At 50.1% G+C, this 19,175-nt stretch overlaps 1 protein-coding gene across 1 annotated transcript in view; it reads left to right on the top strand.

The window, feature by feature from the left end:
* Ulk4 (unc-51 like kinase 4) overlaps positions 1 to 16,260 on the top strand; it is a 317,659-nt gene extending 301,399 nt beyond the window's left edge. The window contains exons 36-37 of the mRNA XM_036191627.1: positions 14,223 to 14,308; positions 16,091 to 16,260. Of these exons, the coding sequence (XP_036047520.1) occupies positions 14,223 to 14,308; positions 16,091 to 16,154 (150 nt within the window). The 3' untranslated portion in view covers positions 16,155 to 16,260. The remainder of the gene's footprint in view (positions 1 to 14,222; positions 14,309 to 16,090) is intronic.
* Positions 16,261 to 19,175: the final 2,915 nt, after the last annotated feature.

Genomic DNA, 19,175 nt, shown 5'->3' with positions numbered 1-19,175 from the left:
CCAACTCCTCATCAGTCTGTGGCTTTTATTCCTTTTCATGCTCAAATAAAAATGATAGTCAAGACTAACACAAGTGGGCGGGGCTGCCTCACTGCAGGACTATACCCTAAACCCCCAAACCAAGAAGTCTCTGGGAACCTGGGTGCCTCTAGAGCATGTGAGGCCCTGACTTTGGTCCCCAGCATTAAAGAGAAAAATGCTGCTTGGCCCACTTGGGTTTTTGACTGGGAACCTGATACATTCTGAAATGCACACAGGGCCAGTTTCAGACAGCCATAATGATGCTTACTTTCGAGTCCCACCCAAGTAGGCTGTAAGAGAAAAAGAACTGTGACTATAACTGAGGGCCTGTCTGCTAAGGCTGGAAAGTGTCTCCTGGGTTGCTTGGGTCAGGAGTGTAGGGAGGGCCCCAGGCTGGCCTGTATGCTGTGCGTGAGGCTCAGCTCCCTGGCTGGCTCTGCAACTGGAGATATCCGTCTGCACTTTCTGGGGCATCACAGGGATGCTCCTCAGGGACGACAGGGCTTTCTGCATACGAGGCACCAGGGCCTCTCTGCTATAGCAGATCAAGACCAGTTATAGCCCAGGTGGGAAATCCCCAGACTGTGTCCACTGATGTGTTCTCCAAAGGAGGCTGTGCTATCGGTTGGCACAGGCTGATTTTGTCAAGTGAAGATCTAAGGTGGACATGCTGTGGAGTGTTAGGGCTTTTATCATCCACTGAGTCCCTGCTTCAGAAGAAGACTCACCACACATTTCTATAAGCCTAAAAAATACCTTCACAGAGCTGGGCGGTGGTGGCACAAGCCTGTAATCCCAGCACTCGGGAGGCAGAGGCAAGTGGATCTCTGTGAGTTCGAGGCCAGCCTGGTCTACAGAGCTAGTCCAGGACAGGCTCCAAAGCTACAGAGAAACCCTGCCTTGAAAAAACAAAAACAAAAAAAACCTTCAGTCATTAACTGTGTCTCTGTCTCCTTCCCTGCCTCCCTCCCTCCCTCCCTCCCTCTCTCCCTCCCTCCCTCCTTGCCTTCTCTCTCTCCCTCCCTCTCTCCTGGCCACACAGAATGGAGTGAGATTAGAAGAGCAGTCACCCCCACTCTGGGCATGGCCTTGGTGGTTCTCTGTGGGTGGGCACCAGAGTGGCCTTATTTTGGGTTTGTGCATGATGACTGTAGGTGTTATTGGTACAGTGTGATTTTGGTGTGTGTGTGATGACTGTGGGTGTTATTGGTACAGTGTGATTTTGGTGTGTGTGTGATGACTGTGGGTGTTATTGGTACGGTGTGATTTTGGTGCATGCACAGTGTGAAGCAGCTGGTGTGGAAGGCTGTGGGGAGGGGGAGCAGCGTGAGCGAGAAAAGGAGTGTGTCTCTCTTCTCTCCTCTCCTTTTCTATTTCTTCCCTGCCTTCTTTGGAGGGAACTCCTCAGAAAGCTTTTGCATTTGGACTGGGGATGGGGGATGTGGACAGAACCTGAAGGCTTTTCTTTTGGATTCCATTCTGAGGCTCTCAAGAAGGCTGACCTTTAACCTTACGCTACTGAGCTATGTGTAGGAACCATGGAGGGGACAGTGTCAGCCTGTCCCTGGGATTTCCCGCACCCACTGTAGTCACCCCCACAGGTGTCCCAGGTAGATCCAGACAGAGCCCTTCTTCCTCTCAGAGCTGCGGGACTGGTCCTTGTGACTCCACCCACTGGAGGAGACTCAGCCCAGGGCAGCTTGTGTGTTCCTGCTAAAGTGTCCTGTGCTCTCCAGGAGGACATGTGAGTGGCAAGCCACCCGGTGTTCATAGGTCCCCTGAGTGCAGATCCTAAACCCTGTCATGACAGGAACATCAGTGCTCTCATCTCTCCCCCACACTTCCCTTCAGCTAGGTCCCCTTGAGGACCCAGCAGCCAAAGGCCAAAGGTCAAAGGTCAGCTAAGCCTCTGCTTATCACTGAGGAGGCTGAGAGGCCCAGAGGCTCTGAGCCTGCTTTAGTTAATAACATATATGTGGAAGCCAATTTAACCCTTGGCCAGGAAGTCCTTTCGCATGGGTCAGCTTGGGATTTCCCAGGCCCCACCTCCCCCACCATAGTTCCCTATCTCCCTCAGCCGTGTGTCAGCTCTCCTGCAAACAACTTCCCTCAAGGCACCACCAAAGTGAGTCCTCAGAGTGTGATCCTGGCCGAGGGAGGGAGGGAGGGCAACCACATAGGAGCTGCTCATTGGGGTAATCTCTCAGATATTTCTAAAGAGGCTGTCAGCATTTGATCAAGACCCGTGACCAAAATCACAGGAGTGTGGGAATCCCTGCGATCCAGCAGTCAGGGCCAGGCTTAAATTCCGACTAATAGATGCCTGACAACGACTTTAATCATGAAGCCAAAATATGCTTTGATTCCAATTTTCCTTTTTGTTTTATTTTCCTCCCAGTTTTGCTAATGGGAAAGAATTTCAGTGACCCTTAGAGAAAGGCGTTCAAGGTGAAGCCTGGGGGACAGAGGAAGACCAAAGAGGGCCTGAGTCACTGTGGGCATGGGTGGCTTCCCTGCCTCCTATTTTGGTGGCTGCCCAAGTCTCCAGCTGGTTTCTGAGCAGGTCCCTGAGATGAGGTCGAGCCTCAAGGAGGTGCCTGCCTGCCTGCCACTGCACCCAGGAAGCAGGCAGGCCATTCTCTGGGCCCATGCATCCCTACCTCTGGCTTCCTTGGCTGTGTACCTGCCCACTGGCCTGGAGCAGCACCTCACCAGCCTCCCTGAGTAGACTCGGGCCTGGCCCACACTGAGGAGGGCAAGACATGGCCTCAGCCACCAGCTTGGCCACTGTGGCCTCCTCTCCTGTCCCTCTGACCCCAAGACCTCCTGTTTGCATTAAAATCCCAACTATGTTCAGAGTTTTGTGTGCGTAAACTCCTCAAAGAAGTTTGGGGACCAGGCCACCCTGTAATGTCCCCTCTGTCCCCCTTCCTTACCTGTGGGTGTCATGCATTCCTGTAGCAAAGGTGTTTCTGCTCAAAATAGGAGCAAACCCCACAGCTGGTCATACCCTCTATCCCGTCACCCATTGTAACGTGGTTCAAAAGGTTCAAATGACTCACTGGCGTAACAATTCTGTGATGTATTAAGAAGTGATCACCTACCAAAATGTCCATGTAGTGAGTCTATTGAGAATATCATGAAAATTGTCAGTTAGCTGATGTTCCCTATGCTCCACACTTCCAATCTTCAAGTGCATGCTCCATGGCCCACCCTGGCCTCATCTGGAGAGTACAGGGCTACTTCAGTTCTTATGGAAATGGAGTGTTCTGGCTTACAGACTGCAAAGGAGTCAGGTTTCTTTCCCCTACCCAAGCACTGTTTAGATGTTCAACCCCACAAGAGAAAGAGCTGTAAGATGTTTGATGACTTCACCCAACCAGGGCACCCGACATCTGTATAGAGGCACTCTGACCTCAGCCCTCTCAACATCTGCAGGACCCTTGAGGATCCTGAAGAGCTCTTCACATGTGCTCACCTCACACAATCTGTGTGCCCTTCCTGCCCATTTCTGATACACTGAGGGCCTTGGACTTGAGGAGTCACTGGAGCCTTGAGCTTGGAGTCTCCATACTTGCTGCAAATGCTTGTGGGGACTCACATTGTGACTGGGGGGAGAAGACTTTGTATAGATTTTCTCCTGCCCTTATGAGCAGTGGCTGAACAGCAGAGAACCATTTATGGCCAACACTTCTTAATGTCTTCCTGTGATGATATATTGTGTACTCTGATAAAATTTGCCTGAAGATCAGAGAGACAAAGGAACAAGCCACCTCTAGGACTGAAAAGCTTTCCTCAACCAGAAGACTTTAGTTCCTGTCTCCTCACGCCTTGTATACCTTTCTCCACCCAGCCATTAAAGGCAAGTGTGCTTCCCAAGTACTGGGATCAAAGGTGTGTGTGCCACCGCTGCCTGGCTCTATTTCTCTCATAGACTGAGTCAATCTCAACTGTATACAAATTGTGTATATCGATACAATTTTGAGATTAATTTTGTTAGAAAATACTGTACATATATTTTAATCTTGTTCAAGGTATATTACCTATACAACTCATTTAACAATGTAATGCAATGTTCTAATACTTGAAAGTTATTATTACCAACCAATTAGGATATAAAGAAATTAAAGCTAGCAGTTAGTCATTACAATCAAACTTGTAGTCATGTTAGGTATGTTTTCAAGGTCATCTTTAAACACTTCAGAGAGCTATAGAATATTGCATTTAAGATGTTTTAATAACAGATTTTTTTTTTTTGACAATGAGACATGTCTGTTCCTGGCAGTACCAATCTACTTCAGAGAAGTGATGGGCATCAAAGAAACTCCATGTGCAGTTTACTTTCTTTGGGCAAGTTATGCCCACTGGGCAAGAAATGCCCTTGCCTCAACTACTGACAGTATGCTGTCCAAAAATGGACAAGCAGGACACAAAAGAAAGGACTGCTAAGCTTTGCCAAGACAAAGTAGGACAGCCATTCAGAAAATCCTGCTTCATGGAAAAGTCTGTCAGATATGCCAAGCCTGTAGGCTGAAGATGGATACTGCAACATTGCAGAGGAAACCTGGGTGACTGTCCAGGTAGCCAGCTGTTTCTGTCATTTCTCACATTTTTTTTTTTTTTTTTTTTTTTTGGAAGTCACCTGTTCACACTTCCTGGTTACTCAGTAAATAGTATTTCCTTCTCAGGTCTTTGAGGGAGTTGAAGACTAGATAGTTATAGTTTTCCTTGTTAACAAATTCAGAAAAGAAACTCACTAAAGAGATGTAAGTGTATAAGTTTGTAAAATATCAAAAGACAGTTTTAGGTTGATAATACAAGTTAGGATAGAACATGAATTAGGTACAACATTTTGGACTCACCAAAATAGGATAAATAATGTAGTATTTTCTCTGGATGTGTCAAATGTTAATGGACTGGACATTGTTAATGTGATTCTTGACTGTGTATATTGTATATACTTATTGCACCTACTGTATGTTATGCATATGTTAGTTTTTCTTATGTTAGTTATAACCTTTTGTTATTTTAGAAAAAAATGAGGAAATGTGGTGATATATTGTGTACTCTAATAAAGCTTGCCTGAGGATCAGAGGGCAGAGTCAGCCACTAGATTAGACATAGAGGCCAGACAGTGGTGGCTCACATCTTTAATCCTATCACTCGGGAGGCAGAGATCCATGTGGATCTCTGAGTTCAAAGCCACACTGGACTGTATGAGATTGACTCAGTCTAGGAGAGAAAGAGCCAGGCAGTGGTGGCACACACACCTTTGATCCCAGTACTTGGGAAGCACACACGCCTTTAATGGCTGGGTGGAGAAAGATATATAAGGCGTGAGGAGACAGGAACTAGAAGTCTTTCTGTAGCAGGAATCTTAAATGGTCTTATTAATAAAATCAAACCCGAGGCCAATTATTGGGGTGAATGCTGGAAGATCAGAGAGACAGAACAAGCCACAGCTTCCTCACCTCACCAGTTCCTCAGCTGGTCTTGTTTGCTCAGACTGCAAGCTTCTGAGTCCTCATCCAAATGAATCTCAGCTGAACTGTGCTGCTCAAAGCCTAAAAGCTTAACCAGCCAAAATGCTTAACCAGCCAAATGCTTCTAGTTTCTGGTCTTTGCACCTTATATATCTTTCTCTTTCTGCCGTCACTCCCTGGGATTAAAGGCTGGATTTCTGGGATTAAAGATGTGCACTACCACTGCCCAGCTTCTGCTATGGCTTGCTCTGACCCATTTTCTAGCCACCATTTTTGGCTCTGTATCTAGTGGCTATCTGTCCTCTGACCCCAGATAAATTTATTAGGGTGCACAATATTTTGGGGAACACAATATCACCACATCTTTCAGCTAAGGAAAACTTTTCAGGCTGAGTCGTCCCAGAGGTAAGAGGTGGCTTATTCCTTTGTCTCTCTGATCTTTAGGCAAATTTTATCAGCATACACAATATATCACCACATGTTCCCTTTGTAAAGAGGTGATGGAGGCTATGAAGTTAACTTAGCCTGTCAACCTAACATAGCTCCACTTAGCTTTCCTCCCTCCACAGGTAAGTCCAGAGAAATGGCAGAAGATGGTGGTTATGTTACTCTCCCCCTCCAAGTCTCCCCCCCCCCTTGCCCTTGCATATATATGCGTACACACATTACATACATCTACACACATGTGCACATACACTTGCACATATACATACATACACAAATATACATACACATATTCACACATATCCCCGACTCTGAGCACAAAGTCAGTACCTTCACTGTCATAGGCCAGCTTGCTATGATGCCACGGCTCGAGCGTACAGTGTCTTCTGACCCAGGTCCTCACACTTGCTAGGTCACATGATGGCTACTACCTGGAATGTTCTCTCTAGCGAGGAATCACTCCAGCCACATATCCTGCCACCTGCTGTTGCCTTGGAGACTCCTGCTTTTGTTTCTAAGCACTTACTTTAGGTCTCTTGGCAAATGTGCACCCTGACTGTATCCTTCACTAGAACTGTCTCTGGGTAGGCTCTAGTTTATGCCTGGTCCCACAAAAGGTTCACATCTCCCATTTCTGGCCAATTAAACCTGTTTCTTCCTCTCACTTATGTTGGGGCTGGCTGTTGTAGGTAGGTAGTTCAATCAGGCCTGAAAGGTTTCCCAAACCAGCTCTTACATTCACTACTTTAAACACACTGGATTTAATGGCTGGAAATGGATGCAATTATGATCAGTTTCTAAGCAATAAGGGCATTTTTACCTGCCCTGTGGAGAGCTGAGAGAATGGGCGGAACTCAAGTGAGAGAGGAAGCAACTGTGGATAAATTTCATCTAGAAAATAATTGTGTCTTATGGGGTGATGGGCAGGTTCAGTGTAGATGTGAGGGAAGAGCGGGTGACCAGTTAGGCCGAGGCATGGACAAGCAGGAGGAGGAAGGGCAGGTTGAAGAGAAGGAATGAAGGCCATTGGCATCAGTGCCTAGCTAAGGCCGGCTCTCCTAGCCTGCCACCTGCACCCCTCTGCAGGATCCCTTCCCACAGCTGGAAGGATGTGCGGGGTGGGCTGTGTCCCCTTTGACCCCGGCGCTAGCAGCTACCGTCTTGAACTCCACAGGCCTCTTAGCCCCCACTTCACATGTCCCCACTTCTGCCTTCATGTCAGATCTCACACATGGGAGAAGACACCACAGCTGTCTTCCCGAGGCCAACTTCACGTGACGTGATGAGCTCCCCATCCATTCTCTGTAGAGGACATCACTCCCTCTTCCTCTCAGCCATCTGTGCTGGTCCATCTCCTGGCTGTTGTAGGCATGTGCCGTGCAGGTTCTCTGCGGTGTGCAGGTTCTCTGCGGTGTGCAGGTTCTCTGTGTGCAGGTTCTTTGTGGTGTGCTGATTTGGACTCCAAGGGCGGGTGCTGCATCTGGGGTGGTTTGTGGGTCACGTGTGATTTTCTTTTCAGGTTTATGAGGAACTCTGCACTAATTCCCACAATGGCTGTTCCAGTTTTACATCCCCACTAGCAGAGCTAAAGTTTCCTCTTTTTTCCACACCCTTTTCTTTTCTTTTTTTTTTTATTTTAATTTATGTATATGGGTGTTTTGCCTGTATGTATATATGGACCTTGTATGTGGAGTCCCCATAAAGGCCAGAAGTGGGCACCAGATCCCCTGGAACTGGAGTTGCAGATGGTTTTGAACTGCTGTGTGGGCTGAGAATTGAACCTGGATCCTCTAGAAAGGCAGCCAGCACTCTTGTTTTCTTGATGCTCAACATTCTGATTGGGGTAAGATGGAATTTCAGTGTAGTCTGACTTTCGTATCTCTGGTGACTGAGGCGTGCAGACTGTTCCCAATACGTACTGGCTGTTTATATTTCTTCTTTTGAGAACTGCCTGTTCATTCTTCTGTCTACTTACTTACTGATCAGGTTGTGGGGGTTTGAATAAGAATGGTCCCATAGGCTCCTATACTTGAATGCTTAGGGAGTGGCATTAGTAGGTGTGGCCTTGTTGGAGGAAATGTGTCACTGGGGGTGGGCTTTGAGGTTTCTTTCAAATGCTCAAGCCAGGCCCAGTGGCTCTCTCTCTCTCTCTCTCTTCCTGCTACCTGTGGATCTGGATGATGAACTCTCAGCTACTTCTCAAGCACCATGTCTGCCTGTGTGCCGCCATGCTTCCTGCCATGATGATAATGGACTGAACCTCTGACACTGTAAGCCAGCCTCAATTAAACGCTTTCCTTTATAGGAGTCACTGTGGTCATGGGGTCTCTCCACAGCAACAGAACACTGACTAAGACAGTTGATTTGCCTTTTGAGACATCTCTGGATTTCTTTCAGCACATTCCCTTGTTTAGGGGCCCAACCTGCTTTTGTGAGGAAGGTTAAAACTCTACAGGGACTCCGGAGAACCCCCACTACTACCTCCGATGCAGGTTAGCTGCTGAAGACTGAAAATTCTCCATCCATCTGGAATGCGCTTAATCAGCACCCAGTGATTCAGGAGAAGTCAAGAGCCTTCACCCAGCAGTGTGGGTGAACACACAGTGAGACCTTAGCAGCTGCCAGAGAGAAGCTTCTGGAAAGACCCAGAATGTACCCCATGACACGTGATGGGGGGCAGGAGCAGGACTGGCCCATGCCATCACACCAGCTGGCTCTCCTCAGATCCTGGCCTGGCATCAGATGGCAGAAGGAAGACAAATGTGTCTTGAGAAGTAGTCTAGAGAAATGGCTTTGAAGAAATACAAAAATGCAGCTGAGAAGACAAGGAACATGTAAAGAGGCCAGTGTAAGGGCTGAATGGAGAGATTTGTTTTTGAAATTTTAACTCTGTGAAGTAGAGTTGTCATAGTTACCTGCTTGTTTTTGCTTGTACTTGTGAGATCTGAAGCCACAGAATTAAAAATAATCTTCCTTGTGTGATGCATGCATCTGGAACAAGTGCTACAGAGCACCTGGGCTGCCCTGGTGTGTCCTGCTTGTCAGCGCTGCCCAGGCCTGTCAGAGATGCTCAAGTGCCTTGGCTTTGTTTTTGTCACACAAGATCCCCAAAGGTATTAGCAATCATAAACAAACACTAGGGCCAGGGCCTGTCCACACGAGACTGTTACAGCAGGTACACACACACACACACACACACACACACACACACACACACACACATATACACAAGGCTGAGTGGGAGCAGTTTGCTCTCAACCTTCATGAGGGCTTCATGAAGGAATCATGTTTATGGACACAAATTCCTGAGGCCTGTGAAGATGGGCAGCGTAGTCCAATCTGATATGCAGGCTTGGCTCTGTCCCTGACCAGCATACCAGTCCTCCGCTCTCACAGCCTCGGCTGCATTCTGAAAAGGCTGGCCACCTTCAAGGTCCTGCCATTACTGGATGCCTTCTCCTGCTGGGCTGCTGTAGTGGGAAGCTAGAGTCTAGATCAGAGAAGCAGAATCTCCTGAAGGGTAGGCTGTACAGACACTACTAGCTGGCAGTTGTGAGACTGGGAGAACCTGAGGGCCACTCTATAGGACAGTCTCTCACCAACATTGGGTTATTTCAAGTGGTTTGTACATACTGGTTTGATGGATGGCTCAGTGAGCCATAGTGGAAGGTTGAGGAGTCAGGCTGGGTATTACCCAAAGCAGCATGTTTCCAGGTTTTATGTGTTTATATAGACTGTGTATGTATACCTATGTATATGTGCATATGTACATACACATAAACATATGTATATGCATGTGTACACACACACACACACACACACACACACACACACTAAACCATAGCCCCAGGATTACTTCTGAACTCTTGGTTAATTTTAGCTGTCAACTTGACACCACCTAGAGTCACCTCGGAGAGTCTTAGTGAGGGACTGTCTACATTTGCTTGACCGTCTGTGGGAATTGTCTTAGTAAGTCAGCTGATATGGGAAAAACCCAGCCCACTGTGGCAGTACCACTTCCTAGGCAGGGCATCCTCCACTGTTTAGGAACAGGTACCTTGAGCTAGCTAGGCACTGGCTGCCAAGCAGGCTGCATTCTTTTTCCGTGCTCTTGACCATGGGTGTGATAGGACTTGATGATTGAAGTGTCTGCTTTGCCTTTGATGGACTGTAGCCTTGACTTGTAAGCTGAAATACCCCCTCCTCTCCAAAGCTGCTTTTTGTCAGTTCTATCACAGCTACAGAAATGAAACTGGATAAAACTGGTCTAATACTGAGCTCAAATTCCCCAACTCTAATGAATGGGTGAGCTTCGTGTGTTCAGTGGAATTTTTGTTTCTGTTTTGATGTGATGGTACCAAATGCTACCTTACCAACATGAAGTACTGACTGACATGCTGGGCTTGGCTGATGTATCAAGATGAAAATAAAGCTGAGAAATGAGCTCCTGCCATGTAACATTTGAATACTGAATGCCTCTGGGTATGAGACTTGGCGACTGCAGGAGCGCTCATTGCCGGGCACCTCCATTAGCTCCCTCGGAAGGGCTCTTCCCAAAGTCTTTGTCAGCCTCCCAGTGAACAAGTGTGAGCTCACCTCCCCATTCAGAAGGGCAGCATGTTTTTCCAGGTCTGTTTGCACAGAACAGACCCAGCTCCAAAAATGAGTGACTGTGAAGAGACCCAGTTTGGGTTTTGGTGAAACTGAAGTACTGAGAAAGCAGACAGTCAAAAGAGAACAAACCTCTTCTCCAGGTTTGTCCTCAGGCTCAGCTCCACACCCTGCTGTGGCTAGAGGGACCATTCCTGGGGACCCAGGAGCCACAACTCACACCTAAGTGTCCTTGACTTCTCCACTCATCCCCTTACCGTATTGCAAGGTCACTCCAGCACGAGGGGATCTTAAAACTGGGCAGCATGGCTCTCCAAACTATTCTGTCCCTGCAAGTCCTTTCCAGTTAGTTATCTGTAGCTGAAGAAACTCTTCCGGGATTCCCATCATAATTTGGTTACCCAGTTTGGAGGCTAGTGGTGTGGTATGTTGCTGGGCCTTTTTAAACCTCATTTAGAAACTCTCTTGCTGTGTAAGTTGTCACTGCGTGGGGTCCTTATTTGATTTGTTGACTTGTGGTGCTGTTCCCCTGTCCCGCTTTTAGTCTACTCGAACATGTGTCACGTTGTATCTCAGTGGATGTGTTCTGCCCTTTCCCTTCCCCTTCAGTGGTAGTGCCCAGATTATAAAATACTTTTACAGGAGGCTGGAGAGATGACTCAGCAGCTAAGAGCCCTCCATACTCTCTCAGAGGACTGGCGTCCAGTTCACAGCACCTATGGTGGACGGCTAAACAGCCACCTGAAATGCCAGTTCCAGGAGACCAAGGGCCATCTCTGCAGGCACCAGCACCCATGCCCACAAACCTGCTTGTTTTGAGAAAGGGCCTCAGGTAGCTTAGGCTAACCTTGAACTCTGTACCTCATAAGTGGTGTGCTACAGGCCTGTGCCACATGTCTGGCTGGGTTATGGGATACCTAGGTGTGAAGTGGGGATTGTCCAGGTGGGCACCACCTCTGTTTTTGCCACACTTGGGACCTCTGCAGATGTTTTCACACATTTTTTCTCCATCCTCCTATTCTGCAGCTCCAGCAGCACAGACTCTTCACTGCTACATCTCCAAGCCTGCTCACATGAACACCTCTTTTCTGTTTGAACAACTGATGGGTCTCTGCTTACGTCTTCACTGACATCCCATTTTACTCCTGAGCCAGTCCTGTGGTGGCATGTTTAGTGCTTAAAAAAAATGGTGTGTGTGTGTGTGTGTGTGTGTTGGGAACCCATTCTTTACTACCATTTGGCTCCTCCTTACATCTTACCTGTTTCTAGAGTGTTAAGTGGTTGTCAGTTCAGACATAGATGAGCTGAGGCTTGTGTCACTGAAACAAGTGTTTCACCACTGTGTCTTCTTGTTTATGAGACAGTGTCTCGCCGCAGAGCTCTGGCTAGCCTTGGAACTTGCCACACAGCCCAGGCTGGCCTGAACTCAAGAGTTTCACCTGCTTCTGCCTTCCAAGTGCTGGCATAAAAGGTGTATCCACCATGCCCAGCCATGATTATTGACTCCAAAGCAAGTTTAGATTTTCCTAGATGCTTGCATGCTAATTTCAAATTGCATCCTGGTCATTTAAAATGTCATGTTATGCAGTTCTGCCTGGTCGGAAACCCACTGGCAATACTATTTTTGTTTTGGCATCAGAAATTGCTCTGTAGATTCAACCACAAGTTGAGACTCCTGCTTCAGACCTGGGCCAAAAGGTTCCCAAGTGCTGTGTGACTTGTGTCTGGCGTGTCCCCGCCCCCGTGCTCAGGCTGGGATGTAAGGTGTAGAGGTGTCTGGTATGCTGTGTCATCCCATGTCTGCACAGCCAGGTGGGGTAAAGGGAGCCCAGGCACTTGTCCATGGTGCTGTGGGCTTGCCTTCCCCAGCCCCCCCCCCAGATGAGTGTGGCCCCAGGGTCTTTCACTTTCTGTCTGCTGTGAAGCTGCCTATGTCCACAATGGTGTCACATCAGAACCCAGCATTGTTAGAGCAGAGGAAGGTTTCGAGTGCAGACTCCAGTCAGCAGTTGCTGTTGCAGCCAGAGGGGCCACAGGATCACCTGGCGCTTAGGACACACCAGAAAGGGGGCTAAGGAGTGGAACTGATACACCCTGGAAACTTGAGCAATCTCTCCTTCCCACATCTCTGTCCACTTCTCTGTGGACTTCTGGAGATGAAGCTTGTGGAGTTCAAGGTGGCCATGCCCAGCAAAAGCAGGTGCACCACAGCTCAGGCATGTATGGCCTTCTTCCCATACTGGCCTGCTGTTCTTGACTGGACAGCCTGCTTGAGAGCTGGCCACATATCCTACTTGGGCTTGGCAGCTATGCTCAGGGAGAGAGAATGGGTGGCATGTTGGTTCTCTATCTCACCCAGCAGCTCTGGAACGTTCCATAGCTCTAACATCTAATGTACTCATCCTTACAGACAGCAACTGCTATTAAAGTTCAGGAGTGCCTCCAATCTCAGTTTTCAATGAGTTCTTTTAGCTTGCTTTAAAAACTGTGGTATTTCTGCCACTTCCCTCCAGCTTCTCCCACATCCCCCCAATATGTCCCCTTGCCCAACTCTGTCCTTTTAAAAAAACCCATTAAGTCCGGTTGGTGCTGCCCATGTGCACGATCATCCACTGGGTCACAGGAAACCGACCAGTGGGGACACAAAAAATGATTCTCCCTCCCCCAGCAGCTGTCACCTGCCAAAAGCTCATTAAGAGATGGAGCCCTGAGACCCCCAGGCCCCACAAGCACAAGAGGCTCTATGTCCAGATGACAGCACTTCCCAGCCCTCCTCTACCCTGAACCTTCAGTGTGTTTGGAGATGAAGGCGGGCACCGATAAAGATGTCAGGTTTAGATTGGAACACCCAGGCTCTGGTTCTCAGCGCATGGATCAGTTATCTCTTCAGTGACAGCTGCACACTGCAGAAAGGAGTTCCTCTGACCAAGGTGACTTCTTGTGTCTGGGTCGGATCCAGTCCACCTTCAGCTTTCTTTATGCCTGTGCTCATGGAGCTACTATGGGTGTTACCGTGGTCCGTTCCCTTGGCCACTTAATTGTCCCTGTAGTCAAGTTCCCATTTGTGTCTCCTAAGCAGTCATCTTGCTGCAGTTTATGGGGTGATTTCCCAGAAGTACTGCCTCTGCATGCATCCCCCTGTGCACCATGTCTGCATGCCCCTTTGAGGGCTGGGGAGAGGAGGGAATGGCCCTAGATACGTCTGACGCAGCCTGTAAGTCTGCACTTACTCCAGCAACCGGGGCCAGAGCTAGCATTTTCAGACAGCTCTCTTTATGTGCAGTTCCGCTAAGTCTCAGGTCTTTGCAGGAACCAGTTAATGGCAGCTGAACTGACAGCTTGTCTCTGGCACACCCATGTTCAGACCTAACTGCCCCTGTGACCTGTTCATTCGATTTCTTCCTGAGAATGAGGGATGCTAATCTTGCCTTAGTTGCTACGAAAAACATGGAATTCTTGAGCAGTGGGGCTGACCTGAGGCCAGCCAGCGTCAGCTCCATGGAGATGGGAGCAAGGCCGTCTTGAGTTCACCAACCTGATGATGTTACCTAGAACACAGGCAGTATGCCGACCTTGCACGGTGACTCTGGGGCATGTGTGATTCATCCAGCAGGGACAGTCAGGGAGGGAGCAGCTGACTGCTGTCTTCTCTTCCCCTCACAGCTCACCTCCAATGAGAAGCACCTGGAAAGCCTCAAGAACACTGGCAGCCTCCTGAGGGCCCTGGAGCGCCTGGCTCCAGCTCAAAGGTATGAGGAGCCAGGTGACCGCTCAGGTCGGCAAATGCTCTCAACCATTTTTGTCCCCCATGTCCTCCCGTTATCAAGGGCCACCATCTTCCTCCCGTTGTAAGAACACAAGCCTGCTGGTGGGAGAGCATGGTAGTCAGCAGAGGAGTCTTGGCCCTGATTGAAGCACCAGGCTGCCTTCCTCAGCCCATCTTTAGGGGGAGCTACACCCAGCAGTAACAGTGTGGGGCTGCCCTGCCCTGCCTCCTAGGCCTCACTGGGGAGTTTGTTGAGAACATCTGGGGAGTGAGGCCCACTGACTAAGGGCTGGTCTATCAGTCAAGGAGCATGTCACATACACTGAAGACAGACATGGCATCCCAACAGGATGGCACTTGCTGGACTGATAGCCGAGTGACAGGAACCCAATTTAGAAGGCAGGGCTATGGTTTACAGTTCCACCCAGAAGTTTAGTGCTGCAGCCTGGCCAGGATAAGGCACAGTGACCAGAGCCCAGGGAAATAGCTCTGGTCCCCGCATCCCCTACCCTGGGGACGAACCACCTCCTAAGGGGAGACCAACCTTCAATGGTATCTGGGATTTCCTGTGGTTTGTTTCAGAAATAGTGTCTGGGATTTGGGATCCACTTGAAGGAAACTAGCTGAGGCCCTGCAAGGGTGACGCCATACAGCAGCTCACACTCCAGTCTTGAAAGGTTAAAGAGAAGCTGGCTTGGATGGTAGGGCCCTCATCATCTGCTGGGACCCGTTGTATGAGGTATAGGCCAGGAATACCACTCAGTGCTCAGGGAGGCCAGACCACTTAACAAGGTCCTTCCTCCTTCCTGCCAGCCATCTGGGCCTCCACACCTGCTGAGGCTGTTTGCCCAAGAGACTAAAGGTAGCTTATTTTTGTGCTGGACTTCAATTTGGATCAAATGAGTCCAAAGGAGGCTTAGTGTTCAAGGCTTATGCCCTCCCCGCCCACATCCGGATGCAGGCAGTGTGGCCATGTCGGTCTGCGTTAGTTCAGATGTCCCCACCTGCAAGGGCTGGGTACGTGGGTGGCACTGCTTTGTGTAGATCTATCCCTCCTGGGAGGCTGGCCTTCCATCCCATCCCTGCCAGCCCCTCTGGGGCTTTGGTGGGCAGTGTAACCCCACAGGACTGGCCTGGACTGTGCCAGAAGCAGGCCAAGTTCAAAGACATTCCACCACCCCTCAGGGCCTTTGATGCGCAGAACAGGAATGCATGGCACCGTCTCTCAGGGCGGCAGCCTGTCCCACCGGCCTGCAGCTTCCATGCAGCACCCACCCGTCTATTTGCTAACAGCTCTGTTTCCTTGCCGTTGAGAGCCACCCAGTCTCATCTTTCTCTTCAAGGGGCTGCCCTGGGTATCATGCTTTTCTTTGCTCACAGCCTGGTTTACATGTGTCTCAACCTCAACAGTTTCTTTTAAGCTCCTAATTGTCCACTTGCTATTCCCAAGCAGTATCCCACAGTTCCTGGTGGACAAGGCCCATGGTGGCTAAGGTGCCTGCTCTGCAGGAAAGGGCAGAGTGGGTGTGAAGGCTTGGGCTTGGGAATCAGGCTGCCTGTCCAGTCTGGCAGGTGGTGCCCAGGGCCTGAGGCTGAGGCATAGCCGAGAGGCACTGGATCAAAGGGGACTATGGGCACCGAGGCTCTTGATATGGGCTTTTCTGAGAACCAGCTGGTGTCTCAGGTACATGAGCTCAAGAGGCCCACCCTGTTGAAGGGGCCTTTGCCCCATGTGTCTGTTAAACACCTCTTTGCTCTTCCACAGCTCCCCTGTTGACAGCACCGTGGCTTCCTTGGCCCTGGAACTCCTCCAGGCTGCTGGGCACTAGACAAGGCCACCCCGTGGCTCCCGTCAGCTGCACTTTGAGGTCAGATCCCACACATCCCTCCTCCCTACCAGCCTCAAGTGGAGCTAATAAAATCGCTGGGCCAGAACCTGGTGTCTCAAGTCCTCTCTGACTGGGAGGACTGTCTTCTTCCCTATGCAGAGGCCAAGCGAGCCTCCCCCAGGTGAGCCACAGCCCTCTGCAGCAGCTCCTGAGCAGACGTCTCTAGGCCTCACCACCCTCTGGTGTTCTCTGGCCACTTCTGTTCCTTCTCAGGAACATGATCCCAAGAATTCTAGGGAGGCCAGGGTGAGAAAGACACATAGACACAGACACAGCAAGTTTAGTATGCAAGCAGGAGTGCAGAACACGGGAGTCTCCAGCTAGAGGGATGGCAGTCAAGGCAGCCTCGTTTCTATCCCCCACCCCCTCAGACTTGACCGTTTCTGCCAATTGCTAAGAGTCAAGTCCGGTGGAGGCTGAGGGAGGAGGGGTTGCTGTGTGGGGTGGGCCAGTCTGAGTTAGCACAGGAAGGTAGGGTGGGGCTTTGGCAGTTCCAAGCAGATGAGCTGGCTGAGGCCTCTGGAACTGCTTTGGACCAGGTTTCTGGCCCATGTGCTGCTCCAGGCTGCTTCTCTGGGGAAGGTGTGCAGACAGACCACCCCCAACAGCAGCTAGCCCAGGGGTCCTCTGCAGCAGGGAAGCCAGTCCTACAGTCAGTGGCCAGCAGCCCTGCTGTGACATGATCTGGGTAGCCTGCCAGCTCCATCTAGCCCCATGATGAAAACACCAGCCATGCCCCACCACATCAAAGGCAGCCATGCCAATTACCTTTAGTCTCCACAGCTACCACCTGCAAAGGCCTCGGCTTCCTCAGCCAGACCCTCCTCTTGCCTATAAGGATCTATGGCATGGCTGGATTCAGGGCTGACTCCAGTCCTGAGCATCGCCAAGTAGGCCTTGGCCGGGGTGACAGGCACGGAAGCAGTAAGGACTTAATACAGCTAGAGGCGGTGTGTCACCAGGCCGTGTGGTGTCACTGGGCTGTGTGGTGTGTCACTGGGCCGTGGGCCAAGCAGTCCTGGTCACCTTCCCCTCCCTTTGTTCAGAGCTCTGGAGTCCTGCAGGGAACCGCTTCAGAGGGATGGGCTATTCCTCCTCTCCCCTTTTCAGCAGAGCACGGCAGTCTAAAACAGGAAGGCTTTAACATTCCAGAACATTCTGCTGAGTGGCTGGCTTACAGGCACGGGGCCTGGTGGTATGAAGCAGGGCTGTTGTCTTGCTAGAGGCTAGGCCTGCCAGGCCTTCTTCCTCTAAAACACACACACACACACACACACACACACACACACACACACACACACACACACGTTGGAGACCATAAGCATGCTGGTTCGGGGAGAAGGCAAACACAACTTCTCCTTTGAGCTCCCCTTCAAGAGAGCAGACGTAGTTGGCTTCTTCCTGAGCACTGGGATTCTGGTGGTGGCAAGCAGTCCAGACCTAGGTTTCTGCCTGCACCTCAGGGAGTCTCATCCCCTACCTTCAGCAGCCACTAGGCACACATCAGTCACAGGGAGGTGGCTGCCCAGGCCTAACCTGCCCCTCTACCAACAATCCCCCAGCTCAAGCCTTAACACAGAGCCTCAGAGTAGGTGCTGGTTGTACTGTCCCTCAGGTGAGGCCAGTGGGTAAAAATGGCCACAGCCATCCTGGAGTATACTTAGGTAGCCATCTTTGTTTCCTGCATGAACTCATGGGACATTGGGCTAACGTTTTCCTATTATCTAGTCCAGTAAAGAGCTGCTCTGGTGGCTGTGGCTGCTGAACAAGGTCAGTGTAGGGTTTGGGTCTCCCCACTGGACAGCTCACACGATGCCCTTTATCACCTTCCCCAGGCACTGAAAAATACAGTGTGTAAATCAATCTCCCTGCTAACCTGCCATGGGTACAGACAGGACTAGCTCAGGTGCCTCCTGCGTGCCAGAGGCATCGTAAGGACACTCCCTAGTTGCTACCATCATTTGTTTCTGCATTTTTAAGACCCCATACACCCCCCAAGGCCACCAGCCACGAATGTCTTATCCTCTGCTTTTCTATCCAGACCCAGCTCCATGCTGGACTCTCTCCTACTGGAGAATGGTCACGTGACAGCTTGCTTAGCTGCCGCCAGCCCTGACCCACAGACACAGGGCAGGCAAGCAGGTAGGGTTTCCACTGCTCACGCAGATCTCCTCTTCCCAGCCTGAGTTGTTTGTGCCTCTCCTTTTGAAAAACCAACACATGCTCTTCCCAGGCACACGTGGAGACCAGGCCACTACTTTCTGGGATCAATTCTTGCCTTCCACCTTGCTACCTTAACCCGTATGGACTCTAGACCCCAACTGGCATCTCTGAAGGAAGATTTCCTCACAGGGACCTCCTGTGGCTTAGAATGCTGGCTAACAGACACAACCTTAAAACCCAGGAAACCAAACAGCTCTCTCTGGTACAAAACATGCTCTCTTTGTAGAAGACCCAAACACCAGTCTTCACAGGTCTGTGTAAGAAATGTACAAAGCCTGCTTGTCAGACCCACCACGACAGATGGGGCAGACCACACGGAAGGCAGCCCATTCTGGTTCTGATTATGTTCAGATAAACATAATTACTGGTCCAAAGGAGTGGAAGGGCTGCCCTCTCCAAGTGAGCCACACTGGCTGGCAGAATCCAGGCATCGCTTCGTTACTGTTCAGGGGGTGACCCTGTCCAAACGAGGGCTTATCGGCTCCCAGCTCTAGTTATTGCTCAGTGGAACACAGAGACACAGCACACCGAGGTTTCCTGGCAGGAGGGTGAGCTGAAGGCGTGAGTGCAGGCTACACAGCAGTCCTTCATAGAAGCCCAGTCAGCCGTGCTCAAGGCTGAAACATGCACTTCTTCCTGGGGTTTGCCTGGTTTTGGTGTGACGCTGCTAAGGGATGCTCCCATGCAGACCCAGGCTTCTCCTCCCCGACAACCTGGGCACCCTGATGATGCCACTTC

This window comes from Onychomys torridus, chromosome 7 (genome assembly GCF_903995425.1).
Source record: "Onychomys torridus chromosome 7, mOncTor1.1, whole genome shotgun sequence".
NCBI classification, from domain to species: domain Eukaryota; kingdom Metazoa; phylum Chordata; class Mammalia; order Rodentia; family Cricetidae; genus Onychomys; species Onychomys torridus.
This window is presented reverse-complemented; position numbering and strand designations above follow the sequence as displayed.